At 43.6% G+C, this 19,945-nt stretch overlaps 1 protein-coding gene across 1 annotated transcript in view; it reads left to right on the forward strand.

Moving 5' to 3' along the window:
• quoa (quattro a) overlaps positions 1-19,723 on the forward strand; it is a 129,415-nt gene extending 109,692 nt beyond the window's left edge. Inside the window, exons 20-23 of the mRNA XM_078236058.1 lie at positions 4,174-4,398; positions 9,231-9,448; positions 14,726-14,790; positions 18,980-19,723. Of these exons, the coding sequence (XP_078092184.1) occupies positions 4,174-4,398; positions 9,231-9,448; positions 14,726-14,770 (488 nt within the window). The 3' untranslated portion in view covers positions 14,771-14,790; positions 18,980-19,723. The remainder of the gene's footprint in view (positions 1-4,173; positions 4,399-9,230; positions 9,449-14,725; positions 14,791-18,979) is intronic.
• The last annotated feature ends 222 nt before the right edge of the window (positions 19,724-19,945 follow it).

A 19,945-nucleotide genomic window follows, 5' to 3' on the forward strand; every position in this document is an offset into this window, starting at 1 on the left:
CTTCTTTAAATACAAGATTTCTTGTTTTCTTTTTGCCGGACTTGAACAGAATCAAGACCTCCCACTCCAGAAAAAGTGAGGGGGCTACCTGTGTTAAAATGAGGCTCAAGATATGAATACAAAATTAGTCCAGAATCTGGGTTTGTGACTATAATAAAGTCATAGGGTGGGATTTGATGATACTTCCATGGCGTATTTTCTGGTGGCAGAGGCAGCTTGCCATTGGCCGCCGGCTGTATCTTCCGGTCCTGCCGACTTCTACGGGATTTTGCGTGGCTCTCCGCAAGGAATCCCCTATGCTGGGACCAGATGATCCTGCCTGCGGGAAAGGATACAAAATCCTACCCATAGAATATAGAAATTTCATTGGGATTTTTTTTCTCCTGAGTTGAAATGACAGATTTACATCTCATGAGTGCAGTATTTTTTGATGAATATATACTCTAAATCTTTATTTCTCCTTAATAATTTCTGCATCTATCATCGACAAAAACTGTTTCCTAACTACTTGATTTTATTCCATGACAAAGAGTGGAATTTTCCTGTCCCGCCCGCCACGAAAACCGTAGCGGGTGGGAGTGGACCATGCAAAGGTTAGTTGACCTCGGGCAGGAATTTCCGACTCTGGGAAAAGCGCGGCTGGAAAATTCCGCCCAAAGTCTTTGTTTCGGATTTAAGTTTCAGAGCAACATTATGTTGGCTCCTCTCTTGATTCGAAGTTTGTGTAGTGGTCTACCCATTGGAGTTAAACGGTATAGAAACTCTGGAAGGAGTAGTCTATTATCATCTTCATTTATAGAATCAAAGCTGATGTATTCTTTTAATTCTCCTAACAACTTTTCTAAAACCTTTTCAAATTTAGTGACTCTTCATTTATAACACGGAAAATAGCTTTTGAAGAATAAGTTTTTTATCAAGTAATTGTCTCAACCATTTTTCGATGTGTCACATCTCCTCTGCCCTTCCTATATCATTCCCATTTCATATCATCCCATCCTTCCCATACCATTCCTGTCATTCCATCTAGATCCCATTCCTTCCACCCCTCCCATACCATCTGTGTGAGGTAAATTCATTCAAACATACAAAATGTTTACAGGGCTCAACAAGGTAGAAGTAGGAAGGATGTTACCCATTGCTGGGAGGTCTAGAACCAAGGAACGTGATCTCAGAATATGGGGCAGGCCCTTTAGGACTGAGCTAAGGAGGACTTTCTCACTTAGAGGATGGTGAATTTTTGGAATTCTTTGTCTCAGAGGGAGGCACATTCGTTGAGTATGTTCAGCGCTGAGATTGATAGATTTCTACTTATTAAAATCATTGAGGGATATGGGAATAGTGTAGGGAAATTGTGTTGAAGTAGATGATCAGCCAGAACCCTAAGTTTGCACATTCTCCCCGTGTCTGCATGGGTTTTCTCCGGGTACTTTGCTTTTCTCCCACAGTCCAAAGATGTGCAGGTTAGGTGGATTGGCCAGGGTAAATTGCTCCTTAGTGTCCCAAGATTTTTAGGTTAGATGGATTAGCCATGGTAAATGTGTGGGGTTACGGGGATAGGGCAGGGGGAGAGGACCTGGATAAGATACTCTGTCACAGAGTTGGTGCAGGCTTGATGAGCTGAATAGCTTCAGTCTGCACTGTAGGGATTCTATAATCTTATCAAATGACAGAGCAGGCCTGAAGAGCTGAATGGCCTATTGCTGCTCCTATTTCCTATGTTCTTATGCTCCTCTCCATCTTGCTTTTGCCATCCACATCCCTCCCATCAATCCAATCCCATCCCTCATGGAAGCAATCTCCCTAACCATGGTAACTTTGTTGTTGGGCTCCCATTACTTTCCACTATTTCTGTTCTCTGCCCAACCCTTATCCCTCATTCCCTTATTAGTATATTTTTTGCAAGTGTAAAGGAAATATACAAAACCCAAAAAGCTTTTTGTTCCTAATATTTAAGGAGTAAATATAAAACAATGCCTCAGAAGATTCCAAAGGGCCCTCTGATCCATCCCAAAGTTTTATGATTACATGTGAGAATTATAAACTAATCTGGAATGTTTCTGCTGCAGACAGCAATGAGCCAATTTAAGTACAGAAATAAATCTAGAATATTTAAACAGAAGTAATTGGTCTACAGAAGACAAATGTTTGCTCACATGAATGAGAGTTTAGAATGACTGTAAACATGAGGTTTTCCAGCAACATTCACCAGTAGAAGAAAATATACTCTAGAAGCCTTTTAATTTATGACGGTTTTTGTTTGAAGTGCAAATCTAGTCATGGGTCAGTTGTGGCACTGACTACAAATCATCTCTGAAAATAAATCACAGTCTAAGTGCTTGCATTAAAACATCTGGGTATATGATGGAAAGTAGGGGATTGGTGCCTGCTTTAACTTTTCCATTATAACAGGATGTCCACTAACTGGCATGGGTTGTGCTGCTGTTGTAAGTAACTTACCTTGCATCACTCTTGAGAGTCTGAAAATTGTTTCTTTTCATTAGTTTTTTTAATAAGCTTATGCATTAAGAAAATGTAAAACAGTCCCTGTCGATGTTGAAATTCCTTCTTTAGAGCTCCAGATGCAGGAGAGGGTGTTCATGGGCATTGGCAGTAAGCCATTTATGGACATCAAACCTAGCGAAGCAGCCATCAGTGACAGATCGGTTGACTACGTCACAAAAGGGAAAGGTATGAGCTTAACTCGGAGGTTAACTGAACTCTGCGAGGGACTGGCTTCTGCAGTGTGTCAGAACATTGTCCTTTTGCCTTTGGGACCTGAGTTCACAGCCTTCTCTCCAAGCACTTTCAGGAAAAGGGAGTTCTGGTAATCTCAACTCAGTAAAAATCCAAAGATGCAAAAAAGGTTTATTTTAGCTGAACAGTAGCTGGTATCAAATTGAGAGCTTTCTGCAAGATCGCAAGAACAAAATTTTAGAAATTGAAATGCCACGCTCCCCTGTGATTGAGGTTAAGGTACCTTATACATAAGGATGTTCAGAATGGATTTGACCTTTGCCACAGCTAACCTTGATGTGATTGTTGCCATCACCAGATATGTAATAGAAAAATATTTCATTCCTCGCAACTTGCTCTGTGCTGTTTATGGCTTCAGAAACACACATGTTCACTAAAATGTAGAAAGCATAAAGCTTCATTCATAATGGAGAAATTACAGTAGTCTATTGCTATGAAAGACTGCACTATTATGATTGACAGATGTAAATTTTGTTAAATAATATTGTTTTCATAGTCATTTTTTTTCTTTAATTCTCTTGCATATAAAATCTTTATGGCCAAGTGGAAATTTATTATTTTATATATGTTGTCCACATTTTCTGTTTTCAGCAGCCTTCAGACATTATTGGAGCTAATCCTAGCCTGGAACTATGTACTTGCTGTGTTTTTTTTGGAAGTCAGATACTGAAGGTGGTGCTACACGAGACATGATACCCATGTTATATATACAGACTGGCCACCCCCAAACTGCAGCTCACTCTCCCCTGCCAGGAATACCTTTCTCTGCTCTTAAACTTTGCCTTTCATGGTAGCTCCAGTATTCCTGCAGAACTTGCAGATTAAAATAATCAGTGTGTTACTGATTATTAGTAACAGTGTTGTTACTGTTGCTTTCTAAAATTGCGGGTAGATTTTTGTACACTGGGTTCTGATTATTTCATCCTCTGGATAAAAGGGGAAGTATCACGCCCCACATGCTGATATCAAAACATCTAACGGCACCTAATGAATACTGAATCCATACTTCTGCCAAATGCTTCACGCATTGCATTTTCATTAGTTTTGTTATCTTTGTGAGCAATCATTATATTCTTATTAGTATGAGGTTAAGGACTCTGATTAAGGTCTTATTGAAGGGTTACAGCAGATTTTTGTTCCGGGTGTGTGTAACAGCATAGCAACAAGATGCCAAATGCATTACACCCAAAGTATCTGATGTGAAAATATTATTATGCAAATTCACTGAGTACATGGTTTCCCCATAATCAGTGCAAACCTGGATTAACTCCAATATTGCATGGAGGATGCATATTATTCATAGAATGAAGAAATTCTGCAAAATATATAGTCTAACTTCTTGTGCTGATTACATTTTTGCAAGAGTGTATTCTGTCTTTTCCTTTCGAAAGCCAACATTGTCAGTTATGTCTGTTGCAGAGGAGACCAAGAGACCGAATTCCATAGGCTCTAATGGCAGTGCCTCCTCTTCGGGAAGCCAGTCTTCGTCCTCCTCTTCTGGCATCGGTTCCCTCAATGTGCCCATTTGCGCCTCACCGTCGACTTCAAGAAGCAATGCTGGTATCAGCAACTGTTTTTATAGTGCACGGACACGCATTGAGGAAGATGACCTGGAGAATGACCCCAGTGGAAGACCTTTCATGAGTGAGTGACAAGATCATAAGTAATTTTCATGACATTCAGCATGACGTCATGGATGGCATGGTGGCACAGTAGTTAACACTGCTGCCTCGCAGTGCCAGGGATCGGGTTCAATTCCGGCCTCGGGTCAGTCTCTATGCGGAGTTTGCACATTCTTCTTGGGTTTGCTTGGGTTTCCTCCGGGTGCTCCGGTTTCCTCCCACACTCCAAAGATGTGTGGGTTAGGTTGATTGGCCATGCTAAATTGACCATAGTGTCAGGGGATTAACAGGGTAAATAAGTGAGGTTACGGGAATAGGGCTTGGGTGGGATTATGATCGCTGTAGACTAGATGGGCCGAATGACGTCCTTCTGCACTACAGGGATTCTATGGTTCTTTCACCTGATGCATTCCTTGGGAGGAAGGATGTTAACAACTGAAGACAATGAATGGTATTAAACATCTGGACTATAAGACACCATGCTATGCTTTTGACCAAGCACCCTCATGGGTCGAACACAGGGCTGGCAGAACAGGATTTTTATCATTGTGGTTAAGCTGATTGTTGAAGTAGAACTATGAGTCACATCTGGAAAGCAGAGATAAAGGAATTCACGCAAAGGGTTGATACATCCTCTCACTTCATTACGTTGCACGAGCTCACTTATCTTTGTGGTTGAGCAGTAATACCTGAAGTGTAGAAATTTAACAGGGAGACTGAGATATTTCCGAAAAATGAAAAGAGAATGGGAGATGTGAAGAAGTCTGACAGCAATAATGTTGGTCACACATGTTTTTCCACGTGTAGGAGGATATGCCTTTGGATATCTGCTTAGTGATGGGTCAACAGCTGGTGTAGCTAAGAGAACGGCAGATCATTGCCAATCTTCCTTCCTGCCTCCTGGAACCCTCTATTACCAGACTATACTTTAACTGACAACCTATGACTGAGACCTGAGGAAATGGAAGTGTCAGATAACTGGAGTTTTTAGACTTAAGCTCTTCAGTTTTGGAACCAAGCCAGGAGCTGCTAGATTACCCCCCTCACAGCATTTTCTGGGGTAATTTTGGCTTTGAGCAGCAGTGTAAAATGGATGATGTTGGACCAGCTGCCCATTCTGCCAGTGGAATTCTCCCATTTTGAGACTAAGTGAGGTAGTGGGTGGCTCCGGCAGTGCCTTTCCCGTTGACCAGAATGGTGGGATCCCAAATTCTGCACTTGGGACCTCATTAATTATGCAGTGTCGACTTCCCCTCTGACTCCACCACACAGGTGCCCAACAAGGCTGTGTTCTCAGCCCCCTACTATACTCCTTATACACTTATGACTGTGTGGCCAAATTCCCCTCCAATTTAATTTTCAAGTTTGCTGATGACATCACCGAAGTGGGTCGGATCTCAAACAATGATGAGACAGAGTACAGGAATGAGATAGAGAATCCGATGAACTGGTGCAGCAACAATAATCTCTCCCTCAATGTCAACAAACGAAGGAGATTGTCATCGACTTCAGGAAGCATAAAGGAGAACATGCCCCTGTCTACATCAATGGGGACAAAGTAGAAAGGGTTGAGAACTTCAGGTTTTTAGGTGTCCAGATCACCAACAACCTGTCCTGGTCCCCCCCCATGCCGATACTATAGTTAAGAAAGCCCAACAATGCCTCTACTTTCTCAAAAGACTAAGGAAATTTGGCATGTCAGTTACGATTCTCACCAACTTTTACAGATGCACCATAGAAAGCATTCTTTCTGGTTGTATCACAGCTTGGTATGGCTCCTACTCTGCCCAAGACCGCAAGGAGCTAAAAAAGGTTGTGAACGTAGCCCAATCCATCACGCAAACCAGCCTCCCATCCATTGACTCTGTCTACACTTCCTGCTGCCTCGGCAAAGCAACCAGCATAATTAAGGACCACATGCACCCTGGACATTCTCTCTTCCACCTTCTTTCGTCGGGAGAAAAATACAAAAGTCTGAGGTCACGAACCAATCGACGCAAGAATAGCTTCTTCCCTGTTGCTGTCAGACTTATGAATGGACTTACCTTGCATTAAGTTGATCTTTCTCTACACCCTAGCTATGACTGTAAGACGACAATCTGTACTCTCTCGTTTCCTTCTCTATGAATGGTATGCTTTGTCTGTATAGCGCGCAAGAAACAATACTTTTCACTGTATATTAATACATGTGACAATAATAAATCAAATCAAATCAAATGAAAATCAAAGACTTTCCTGGCAGGTTCACCCGCTCACCCTCAGCTGATGAGTTCAAATTTTCCGACTCCATATTTAAATACCAATCCAACAGACACGAATCACTCTCTCCTGCCCACCTGTCTTTACCGGACTCTGTAGAACGTCAGAAACCCAGAGGAAAAAGGTTAGCAGCCTCAAGTCTGTTGCTCAATTTAACCACCCCCTCCTCAACCCTGAGCCCATCACCTGTGAGGAACCAATGCCCCACCTGGACTTCTACCCACCGCATCTGGAGTCTTCATCCATCCCCTTCCAGTAAACAACATGCTAGCCCTGTATTTCCCTTGTTTGTGACCTTTTCATGCAGCAATGTCAGGGTTCAGCTTCTGTCCTTCCCCCCACCCTTCCAATCTTCTTCCATTATTTGTCTTCTTTATCACCTCCTTGCCCCTCTACCTGACATCATGAGCCCTTACCCAACCCCCCCCCCCATTCCTTGTACAGCCCTCCTTCCACATTACCCCCCTTGTCTTCATCAGCCCACAACCCCCACCCCCTTAGTGTTATCCAGATAGACATGGTGTGTGACACCAAGGGGAAGGAGACCCCTGTACTCCCCAATCCCAGGCACAGGACTGATCTGAGATGGTGACACAGGAGGGTCCATGGATGCAGCAGCACAGTGCTGTCCATGAAGACCAGCTCAGCATGGAGATGGAGGTAGGAACCAGCCTGCTCCAGCAGAGTGGTGAACAGCACACCAGGAGCAGTGCAGCACAATGGCTGAAAAGTTGTGGCATTCACCCCAAAGTATGTAGTGAACTGAGGACTGCCTTGTGCATGTCACTCTTTAACAATCAGCTTTGATGCCATCATGATTTCCCACTGGTAAGGCTGGAAGGCCTGACGGGATTCCGACAGGCAGCTGTTTTAATCAACATTCATTAATGCAAATTGCATTTACACCACCGGCCAGCAGGAAGATCGACCCACCATTGGGAAAATTGCAACATGGTTTTACGCCGGTGGGTTCTGACTGTTTGGCTCCCACCAGATTCCTTGCGCCTGCCTGGCACCAAACCTGCCGTGGACAGGATGGGAGAATTCCACATTCCTCCTAAATGTCATTTTAATTGAAGTGAATTGAAGTAAAGATCAGGGGGGAAGTATAATAGGCAGTTGATCCAGTCTCACTTTTTAAAATATTGCTCAAAGCCAAAACGATCTCTTGTCATGTTCCTCATCATCGGCTTGCAACAATACTCTTTGCATTTTTTTTCCCCATTTGGACACAGCCCACTGTTATGTTATATAATATGGTATCCCAGCAGCACAGTGGTATTTTCACTGGACTAGTAATCCAGAGACCCATGGTAATGCTCAGGTGATCCAGGTTCGAATATCACCATGGCAGATGCAATTTGAATTCAATAAAAATCTTGAATTAAAAGTCTAAAGAGGAGTGTGGCATGGTGGCACAGTGTTTAGCACTCCTGCCTCATGGTGCCAGGGACCCAGGTTCAATTCCGGCCTTGAGTGTCTGTCTGTGTGGAGTTTGCACATTCTCCCTGCATCTGCATAGATTTCCTCCAGGTGCTCCGGTTTCCTCCCACAGTCCAGTACAGGCTAGGTGGATTGGTCATGCTAAATTGCCCCTTAGTGTCGCAAGATGTGTAGGTTAGGGGGATTAGCGGGGTAAATGCAGGAGATTACGGAGATAGGGCAGGGGTGGAGTCTGAGTAAGATGCCTTTTTGGAGAGTCAGTGCAGATTCGACAGGCCGAATGACCACTTCCTGCACTGTAGGTATTCTATGAAACCGTTGTTGATTGTGATAAAAGCCCATCTGGAAGGAAATCTGCTGTCCTTACTTCATCTGGCCTACATGTGACTCCAGATCCACAGCTATGTGGTTGACTCTTAAAAATAAAATACCCTCTGAAATGGGCACTCAGTTCAAGGGCTATGAGGGATAGGCAATAAACATTGGCCTACCCAGTAATGGCTACATCCCATGAATTAATTTAAAATGTGTTATAAAGGCTGCTTAGTACTTTGTCATTTCATAGAATTGAGGTGTAGACCATGTAGAGTAGTAGCTTAAGTTGCAGCACAGATCTGGGCTATTCAAGATTGCCTTTGTAGTGTTTACCATCTAAATAATTTCAATCCCAAATCTTGTGCCACTTGACTCCAAGTGACACTGTCAATGAAGAATGATTTTGAAAACTTTACAAACACCAGTTACTCATCATGGGCTTAATATTTTTATGTTTATTAATTCTACTGAACTCGGCGATGGATTTCCAACGTTGGGTGTGGGTTATTTTATTACTCATCTACTTTAACCTTGGTGGAAGAGCTGTGGAATCACACAAAAATGGTGTAAAAACCAATAACGCTGTTTTTCTGGGCGTTTCTTCAGCTCTTTCTTCAAGGTTGCACCGACAAAGGAGGAAACCTTCCCTCATAATAACTTATTCGTATTCCAGTGAATCCTAAACTAGAGGGAGTAATGAATGGAAATGTGTGATGAACATGTTCATCGTCTTTGTTGGAAGAACTTGCTGTGTGAGGAGATTTCACTGAGCGCGGCACAGGCAGCTTGAAGGAGCGGTTGACGATAATGTGACTTAGCTTCTCTCTCCATTCACAGCTGAGAGTTCGGAAGCATCTTCCCAGTGTAACTCGACAGAGAGTGTTAGCGGTTTCAGCAGTTCTGAACAGAGCAACCTTTCGCTAACTGGAGGAGAGACTGAGGAAGTGATTTCTCTGTGCTCAGCATCATACAAACCCAGTTCTGATCCGTACTCACTCTGTGCACCTTCAACACTGCCAAAGGAAGAGCTACCATTTGGAAATTTGATCAATAAAGTAAGTGTTTTATTTCAGATGGATTTCTGCATCATCGTTTCCTGCTTCCCATGCGGTGGCCCGAAAGATACTGCCAAATCCCCATTCAGAATAAAGCCAATCATTGAATACCTACAGTGCACAAGGAGGCTCTTCGGCCCAACAAGCCTGCACTGGCAACAATCCCACCCAGGCCCAATACCTGTAATCCTACGTCTTTATCCTGCTAGTCTCCCTGACATTAAGGGGCAATTTACAATGGCCAAGCAACCTAACCTGCACATCTTTGGACTGTGGGAGAAACCGGAGCACCCGGAGGAAACCCACGCAGACACGGGGAGAACATGACAACTCCACACACAGTCACCTGAGCTCCGAATTGAACTCGGGTCACTAGCGTTGTGCGGCAGCAGTGCTAACACTGTGCCACCATGCCACCCACTGGCAATCAATAGCAATTTTATTTATTTATTTTGTTTTAAAAAGTGTTTTACTCCATCCTTAAAGCTATAGAGCCAATGCTCAGAATGGACCGGGCAAACGCAAATCCATTTCTTGCTCCAAAAATCAAATTCAAATTGCAATTGAATCCAACTCATGGTCCCAACAAGAGAGACAAACAAGGTCCAAGCTGATGAGATGAGGCATTGCACCCGATCTTGGGCTTGATCTGACACTTGGGGCCCGATTTTACCAAACCTTCGCGCCCGTTTTTGGGCGTGAAATCGCAGTAAAGTTGGGCGCTGGGCCTATACTGGTATCTGCACCTGATTCCGAGCAGATCGCGGCTTTACCGACACCCGATTCGGGCACGGGTCCAGCCCGCGCCCGAATCGAGCGGCCCGACAATTTAAATGCATTTGCATGCATCACTGGTACACTACCAGCCACAGCCATCTCTCCCGCTCTCTTGCCCCTGCAGGGAAGAGTAATCTGTGGCTGGTAGTGTACCAGTGATGGTGTATCTCTTTACAGGCCCAGCTTGGTCCTTCTCCAGTGTCTCCTCTTGGACTTGTACTGATCTTGTAGCCGGTTTTCATGCGGACCCACGGTGGAATCGGCCGGTTCTGCTTCATCTTCTTAGCGAGGAATCGCTTCATCCTGAAGGTTTGTGGGATGGCATGGCCGCACGTCCACTCCGGCAGGAGGGATTCGTTCCTCCGGTGGGGAGGATGGGACGCCCACAGAGTGGCGGCGGACACCCTCCGACCAGAGGATGATCTGCGGCCCGCCTCCCCCCGACCAGAGGATGGTCGTCAGAGAGCCGCTCTCTCCACTTTCTGCTTTTTTTTCTTTTGCGCCCGGGCGCGCTCTGTCAGATTTTTTTCAAACTGCACATGCGCAGTTCAGAGCTCCGAATGGTCCGCCAGCGCTCAGCCCCGCCCACAGCGCGGATCAGACTGGAGCCGGCAAAACGCGTATGGGCGCGCTGGAAAGAGGATTTCGGGCTCGGATCTATTTGATGCCCAGATTCGGCACTTAGACTCAAAATGGTAAAATCAGGCCCTTGATCTAAGCCAAAAGACTGAGAAGCGATTTTCCTTCCAAATTTTTACCCTTCTTGGAAGATGTTGACTAAACTTGGGATATGATTTCATGGGTCTTGGGCAATTACCCCCAGAAGTAGGTATAAGCAAGTTATTCAATGACCATGAAAGCTGAGCATAATGTTGCCATCACCATATATTTAGAACGGTTAGCATTGCAATAACAGTCACAGGACATCAGTCAAGAGCGAGGAATCTAATTAATTTTCAACTTTTAGCCGAAAGGCACAGAAGCCAGATGTAGATCCCAATTGCTGCCCCAGCTAAAATCAGTTATCTTACTACAAACTAGAAATTGAACCTTTGATCTTTATGATCTGCATGGCCTTAACTCTACATTGGGCACTGCCTTGGATAACTAGCTTCTCTGGGGAGCTTAATGAAACATCTGGATCTTTCAATGTTAGATTTTGTTTCAAATTCATTTTGCTGTTGTTTTTATCGAATGTTTTTAGAACCTTGTCTTTAATTTTTAATTATTATTCCGACGTTCCGCTTTGTAAATTTTTCTTTTAAGAAGGTGCTGTAGTTAAAGTGAACTTCACCCTGATAAATAAAACCGTGAATTTAATGTTATTTATTAAAACACAACACAGTAGTGCTACATGAAGCTGTGGTACAAAGATTCTAGAATCATAGGTGTAAAAAAACAAAATAACTTGAATAAAACACAATGGCACAAGCTAAGCTTTGGGCTGCGTTTAGGCTGGATGTGTTTTTGATGGGGGGTAGGAGGCACCTAAAGTAGGGCAAGTGTCCACCCTGCAACTTTCCTACTCACCTCCCCGCCCCCGCATAATACAGGGGGCATGGGGTGGATGCCAAAGCAGGCAGCTAACATTGCCTCTTGGGTGCAGCAAGCCATATCCCACTCCCCACATTCCTCCCCCCTCCCCCCTACCACACCCGCCTTATTATTCAGCCCTTGGTTTGTAAGGGTGGCTGATTTTTCTGACCCTCATTAATCGATCTAATATAAGTAGACTAAGTTCAGGATTTTTCTACTGGCTTCAAAGCCCTGCTGTCAGGCTCAGATAGGGTCAGAAGCCTGGAATGCAACCACTCATCTGTGATTGTCCACAAAGGAATGGCCAGAGGGCAGGCTTGTTGTCCAATTAAGGATGTAATGTGGACTCTCAAAGCTGGAGGGTCAGTAGAGTACCCCCCACCCAACAGTGAAGTAGCAAGTGCTGACTTATCATGGTAAGTGAGAGAAAGTGGGCGCTGCCACTTTGAGATGCTCTATGTCAAACATTTTATTAACTTGCAGCCGGGCCACCATTGTGCAGAGGAGGCCTCTGGCCGCAGCTGAAGTTAAGACAGTCCCATATCTGCCTGTGGAGTGCTGACCCCCTGGTCTGCTGTGAAGTCACCTCCAGGCAGTTGCCCTGTTCCCTGATGCCTCCAGAGACCCGGAGGCTGATTGGAAAATTTCAGTCAGCCTCAGACAATAACAGCGTCAATTGACGACCCACTTGCCTTGTTACTCCCCAATCCAGCTTCTGGGTTGGAGCTGGAGAACTGGCATACTGGCTGGCTGGCAAAGCTTAACACCAGTGTTCTTCCACTGGTCTCTATCAGTTTTGCAGGCAGGCCTAAAGGGGTTATAAAATATTAACCCATAATTATTAACCATTAAAAAAAAAGTCTGTCTGGTTCAAGCTGTATTCCACCAGACTGAAAAAAAAACTTGGTGAATGAACTGAAATCTGGGTGATACAATATAGTTTCTCTCCAGGAAGGCTTTTTTTAAAACGTGGAACCACTAAATTGCGATTTTCATACTGACTCGAATTGAATATGTTCCCTTCATGTTATTTAGTTTTCAAACAGAATGCAAAACTAACAAACACAAATATATGCGTAAAAGTATAGGGTGGAATTCTCCCAGGGGTGTCCGGTGGCTACTGTCGGGATGTCCAGTGGGCACTGCCGATGGGCGCTGCTTGGCCATGCCCCCAACTACCCGGAGAGTTTCAGTGGGCTCTGAGCCCCCAGGGTTACCACTGCGTCTCCGCTAGTGGAGACCAGTAATGATTCTTGTCGTTCTTGCGCTGCGCCCAAAGGCCAGAGAACTCCATGCGCTGGGAGTTGAACGGGCTAAGCATATTTAAATACTATCTTAAAGTAGGGTGTGATCCGGTTTGTGCCATTGGAAAGGGGCCGGGAGAGTCACAAACTGTTTGGTGCCGGGCACTAAACCAATTTTTAGGCTCGTCCGCTATTCTTCAGGATCAGTGCAATCTGTACCAGGTGCAGCGAGGTCGGAGAATCATCCCCATAAGGGGGGACTCTCTGGCCTCCCAACCACATGTTTCTTGCAGCAGAAGATGGCGCATCATTCGCCGGCGACAGGATCTCCTGGTCCTGCCGCTGTCAATGGGATTTCTCATTGACTCCACCCCCTGCTGTTGGGGAACCAGAGTGGGGTTGTACCATCGGCAATGGGACCAGAAAGTCCTGTCAGCGTGATTAGTTGGAAAATTCCAGCCATAATGTAGGAAAATGTGAAGTGATGTACTTTGGTAGGAAGAATATTAGGTAGGTAGAGCTGAATATTATTTAAATGGAGAAGGACTACAGAAAGCTGCCACACAAAGGGGTTTGGAGAGTCTCGTGCATAAATCCCAAAAAGCTAGCATGAAAGTTCAGCAGTAATAGGGAAGGCAAAGGGAAAGTTGCCTTTATTTCAAAGGGAATGGAGTACAAACATAGGGAAGTCTTGCTAGAACTATACAAGGCACTAGTTAGATAACACCTGGAATACTGTGAACAGTTCTGGTCTCCTTATCTAAGAAAAGATATACTGGCATTGGCAGCAATCCAGAGAAGGTTGATCCCAGTTATGGAAGGATTCTATGTGGAGAAGTTGAGTAGGTTGGACCTGCACTGTTTGGAGTTTAGAAGAATGAGAGGCGACCTTATTAAGGCATATAGGATTCCCAGGGGTCTTGACAAGATAGATGCTGAGAAGTTGTTTCTCCTTGTGGGAGAGTCTAGGACCAGAGGGAATACTCGCAGAGTAAAGAGTCACCCATTTAAAACAGAGATGAGGAATTTCTTCTGTGAGGGGAGTAAATCTGTGGAATTTTTTACACAGAGAGTGGTGAGGCTGGGCCATTAAAAAGTATGTTCAAGACTGAGATAGACAGATTTTTAATCAGTAAGGGAATCGAGGATTATGGGGTGTTGAGGATTACCAGATAAATCATGATCTCATTGAGCAGGCGCGATGGGCTGAATGGCCTACTTCTGCTCCGACTACATCTTATGGTCTATCTGTTGTCCTGTGACTGCTGATCTTTTTCCTTGTGCAATATATTTCCCCAGCACCAAAATTCATTATCTTGAGAAGCATGAGCTTTTCCAGAAAATAAATCCAAATGGAAGCTTTTGTCCAGAAGGTCAACTTCTGAAAGAACCTATAGAGGCTGAGAACCCAGTGGTGGAAGGCCTCATACTTGGAGTGTTTTGAAGACTTTTACATTGATACTTCAGGAGGTCTTGAATGATTTATAAAATTGAGCAGTTAACTCAGTTATTTTTCTTTTCTTAAGTTTAGTTAAATACTACTTCCTCCAATGATTTTAGACCAAATTGGACCATAGTTGCCGTGCGCGTGTGTGTGTGTGTATATATACATAAGTCTACATAAGTAGACATGTAAGATCACTGTGGGTATGTTAATAACGTGGATTGACTGTTATTGGCTTGCTTTAGATTTTAAATTGACTGCTTTACTTTGATCCAGGATAAACCATCAGAAGTGGCTGTGAACCGTTCGACGGCTGTCTAATGTTCCGGAGAAACAGTTTGGTAATTATTTTCACCTAAAAAATAATCTCACATTGTTGGGGTGGCTCCACAGAAATAACTTATTCCTTATTTCTTGGGACTAAAAGAACAAAGAATCATTTGTAAGGAGCATCACACATATGGTCACCAACAATAATAAACCTTTCCAGAAACAATTGCCACAATTCTCTTATGGGTGAAGACTCGGGGTGAGATTTTTCCCTGATCCCCTCCCCCGCCCCCATGGTGTGTTTTCCAGTGACGAGAGCACTCACCATTGGCTGCTGGCGGAATCTTACATTCCCGCCGATGTCTCCGGCATTTTACATGGCTCCTCCATCCTGCCACCGGGGAGTGTGCCACGGGGGTCGCCTTCGATGGGACCAAAGGTCCCACTGACAGGAAAGGCCAGAAAGTCTGCCCATAATTCCATACACAAAACATTCATTATCTCACGCACTGCACTGGGTGTATCCGTGCCAATCATCTGTTTTGCATAGGCAGCGAGCAGTTGCGGATCAATAAATGAAAACTCGCACTGACCCCAGTTACCCTCTTTCAGCACAGCGCCCAGTTTTCTCCCTTCAGTGCCACTTTTGATCCCTCCCCTGAGTGCTGCTCCCAACTCCAGCTTGCTGCTACTCCAGACTATTGGCTGGAATTCTCCGACCTTGCCCGCGGCTGGGATTCTCCAGTCCCACTGCAGTGAATGGAGTTTTGGCTGAGCGCCAAATTCTGTTCTCACTGGCAGCGGTGGCAGAGCACAGGAGACTGCAGAACACCAGCCATTGAGTGTCATAAACCCCTCCCCCGCAGGCAGGAACTGATCTTTGTTTTCTAAGATGATCCCTGTCAATATGCACAGGGGCATTCAATCTCCTGGAGTAGCCAGAGCCCAGAGCAGCATTGAGAGGAATTAGGAGAAAGATTGCAAGCTGGAATTGGTGAGGGGAATCAGAAATTTGGTGACAATTAAATACCAGTTTAAATTTGAGGAGAGTGAGTCGTGGCAGAACTGGCTGAGGGGAGAAAGAAGTGTGTCAATATGAATGGGAAGCAGAGCGTGTGTGGCAGTCTGACAAAGGAGTATGAATGTGAACAGAGATGGTATTACCAAGTCCCAGTGTGACCAATCACCGGAACAGGGGACAGCAGACAATCATACAAACAACTGCAAATTATTTAATAATCCTATTTAGTTGCAAATAATCCCTGTAAGTGCCAATATATAACAGCTCCTCTGCAAGAAAAAAAAGGAAATCACTTGCAATTTTAGTCACAATAATTGGATAAAAGGTGAAATATTAGATGCATTTGTTGCTTCACCTTTGACAGGCCCATCCTGCTTTAATCTAGCTGGATAACTGGAGACATATTCTGGGTCATTTTTCAGTTGTCACGCCCCTTGAGTCTGTGTCAATCTCTTTCTAATTTCCCAATTTGCCAAGCATGGGGGGTGGGGGTAGGGTGGAAGATGGAAATGAGTGGAGATGAACTAGACTCATCTCCAAAGACTGAATCACAAGTGTCCACCAGCTACCCCACAGCTGGTTGAAAAGAGGCACTGTTGAAGATTGGGGAAGTGGTCATAATCCAGCCCCTGCGAGGAGGAACTGATACAGAACTCTGATTATAAAGGAGCAGGAAGAAAAGATGAAATAAAGCATTAGAGACAATATACATTTAGGTTGTAACTAGTCAGCAATAATCAAACTTAATAATCAAAAGAAATCTCTTTAGGTGGCTGCATATTGAAGTTGTTGATAATTCATTTATTAGTGTCACAAGTAGGTTTACATTAAGACTGCAATGAAGTTACTGTGAAAATCCCCTGGTTGCCACAGTCCATCACCTGTTCTGGTACGTTGACGGAGAATTTAGCATGGCCAATGGACCTAACCAGCACATCTTTCGGACTGAGGAAACCCACGCAGACACAGGGAGAACATGCAGACTGCACACAGACAGTGACCTGAGCCGGGAATCGAACTCGGGTCCCTGGCGCTGAGAGGCAGCAGTGCTAACCACTGTGCCACCCATGTGCCAAAACAACACTAGCTTAGTCTCCAGGTCAGAGCAGTTTAATCCTCATTCTGAAACAATTTTCATTGAAGGAACACAGATCCTTAAGCAATGAAATGCACACTTTGCCAAAAAAGGTGTTGTATTTGACTTGTTACACCCTGCTACAAATCAGTTAGGCAGTACTTTGTGTGTGAAATGTAATGTCATTGCTTGAATATTCCATCTTTTACAATGGCTTGCCTTGTCATTTAATTACCATTGAATGTTCACATGAATAATAGCACTGATCGAACTGTTATAATGCAGTAATATCACTAATTGACAGTCTCTGAGAAGATAATACAGACTCCAGTCCCGTGAAGTAATAGCCCTGTATTCTTTAATATAGCCTACATTTTCAAAACATTTAAAAACTAAAAAGACAATTCTTTGCTTCTGCTATATTTTGTATTCTTTGATATGAGTTCTAATGTGTTCCTGTGGAATATACTTTGGAACGCCAATAGAGGTATATAACATTTGAACAAATGTTGTCCTGAGTTACGTCTCTCGGGCATAATTTTCCACCTGGGTGGACAGTCCTGGATTTATAAGCGGTGCCTTCGATATCCTGTGTTCCCAAGTCCATGTGTTTTTTGTAATGGGTGGAAAATTATACAAATCCATCAACCCATTTCATCTCTCACCATGTTTAGATTTTAAAATCTGGAACTGACCACTGAGTAGGCCATTTTGAACTGAAAGTGGTCAGTGAGGATTTTATAAAGCAGCTCAAATAAAGACAAACCCCCCACCCATGTCTTGCATCCTGTATCATTGTACCCCAGACTAATCTTGCCAGCATTCATGAGATGAATATAAACCATTAGCCCTTGCAGCTATCTGTCGTGAGAGATAGCTAAGGGGGAATTGTCAATTTTCCAGGAACCCATTTCCATTACTGCCAAGTATAAATCATGGAACCAGCATCATCACATTTGGAAACAAAATGACAGCAAAGATGCAGCACCAGTCTGCAACTCCACCTGTAAATTAAACTGGTTGCAGAAGCTCTTTAGTCTTCCATTTTGACAAATGGGAGTAACTGGGAGGAATATAGCACACTCTCCAAACACACACTAACTTATCGTCACAGTGTTGCTCACTCAACTCAGGTTTCTGAAGATCCGTTGTTTAGAAAGAGTAGAGAATTGGTGCTTGTTACAACAAAGAAAGAATTGATAGAAGCATTCAAAATTATGAAGTGTTTTGATAGATGGGAAGAAATTGCAGGAGGGTCGATGACCACAATGGATTTAAAGTAGTCGGTAAAGAAAGCTGGTAGGATAAAGGAGAGATTCTTCACTAGGTGATCTGGAATAGCTTGAACAGGAAGTATATGCAATAGTAACTTTCAAAAGGAAGTGGATACATATCTAAAAAGCAAACTTTTACTGGATTTCGGGACAAAGCAGGCAAGTGAGACTAATTGGATAGTTTTTTCAAAGAATTGACATGGATACAAATGACCACATGTATAATCCAATAATTCTGCACTCAAACTGAATGATCATTGTCAAAGGAAAAACTGCACCAGAATTGAATGTAAATTGGACATATGACCTTGTTGATTCTGCATCCAGTGGCAGGAGAGTGTGAACTTGCACACAATGGAAAAATTGTATATGTGTGCATGCGTGCATGTACATGTGGGTGTCATTTTTATGTTCAGTCGTGGGACATGGGCATTGCTGGCTGGCCAGCATTTATTGCCTATCCCTAGTTGCCTGAGGGAAGTTGAGAGTCAACCACATTGCTGTGGCTCTGGAGTCACGTGTAGGCCAGGCCAGGAAAGGATGGCAGATTTCCTTCCCGAAAGGACATTAGTGAACCAGATAGATTTTTCCGACAATCGACAATGGTTTTATGGTTCTTAGTTCCAGATATTTTTTATTAAATTTAAATTCCACCATCTTCTGTGGCTGGATTTGAACCTGGGTTCCCAGAACATTAGCTGAGTTTCTGAATTAATAGTCCAGTGATATTCCCACTAGGCCATTGGCTCCCCTCATCTATCTATATGTGTCCCCCCCAACTCATGCACCGTATTATTTTAGGAATTCTCAGTTAAAAGGAAGGTTTTTGGAATGTGTCATAATCACATTATAAAGTGGTAGTATATAATTTTAATGTTGTTATTTTCTAGGCCTGAGAATCAATGAATCGCTGGTGAAACAGGCTGGTTGTTGGTATTCCAAGTGCTGCTGAGCTCCGAAATGTAATTCCAGTTCAAGTTGCAACAAGGGACAGATTTGCAGGAGGTTGCTGTGCCATCTGGGCTTTGTCCTGACAGATTGTTGTTCTCACTTGCTGGAAAACAGATGCTGCCGTGTAGCAGAATTCTGAAATAAAAGCCTCATTATTCTCAGGTGGTTGTGATGTAAGCCTCGGCCGTGGCACTTCCCAAGATCGTCATATCGAAGAGGGAACACACCTCCCTACGGACAAATGCTAGGGGTTTTTGGCGCCCCTTACTCAGTACGTGAACCTGTAATGCAACATTTAGTCACATTTTCCATCCCCATTGTCAGCTCCATGAGGTTCAGGCTTGCAAGTTCTAGCAAAAGAAGGAAGATCCATCAAGTACAGGAGGGATATTCATCCAGGGAAAGCTGATTTTGGAGAAAATGGCACTGAGAACAGGTCTAAAGATGGAGGGCATTGCAACATTTTCATTTAACTATCAAATCATATATTAAGATATTTAATACCCATTAAAATGATCAATTAATATTACTTTGTATATTGTACTATTGCCTTCTATTGCATACCTGCTAACTTTAATCACAGCATTGTTGTAAAATGCAGACAAGTGTCAGTTAAGATGCCAGTACTTATGTTTCCTATTTTTACATGTTTACAATATTAAAAAGAACTATGGATTTTCATGATGTTGATGGTTTTTTTGGCCCCAGTTTGTCATTTTTATATTATTCTAACTTGGGCATTATTCTCAAATATTAAATTTGTGCCCCAGTTCTACCACGTGTCTGCTATAGAGCTAATAAAGAATTACCAGACCTGCCTTCCTGGATTTGCTGACCAGTCAAGGTAATGATCCAGTCTGTGCCTCTGTGATTGCAGGAATGCACTGTAGACTCTTCCGAGTGAT

This window comes from Mustelus asterias, chromosome 20 (assembly GCF_964213995.1).
Source record: "Mustelus asterias chromosome 20, sMusAst1.hap1.1, whole genome shotgun sequence".
Classification (NCBI taxonomy): domain Eukaryota; kingdom Metazoa; phylum Chordata; class Chondrichthyes; order Carcharhiniformes; family Triakidae; genus Mustelus; species Mustelus asterias.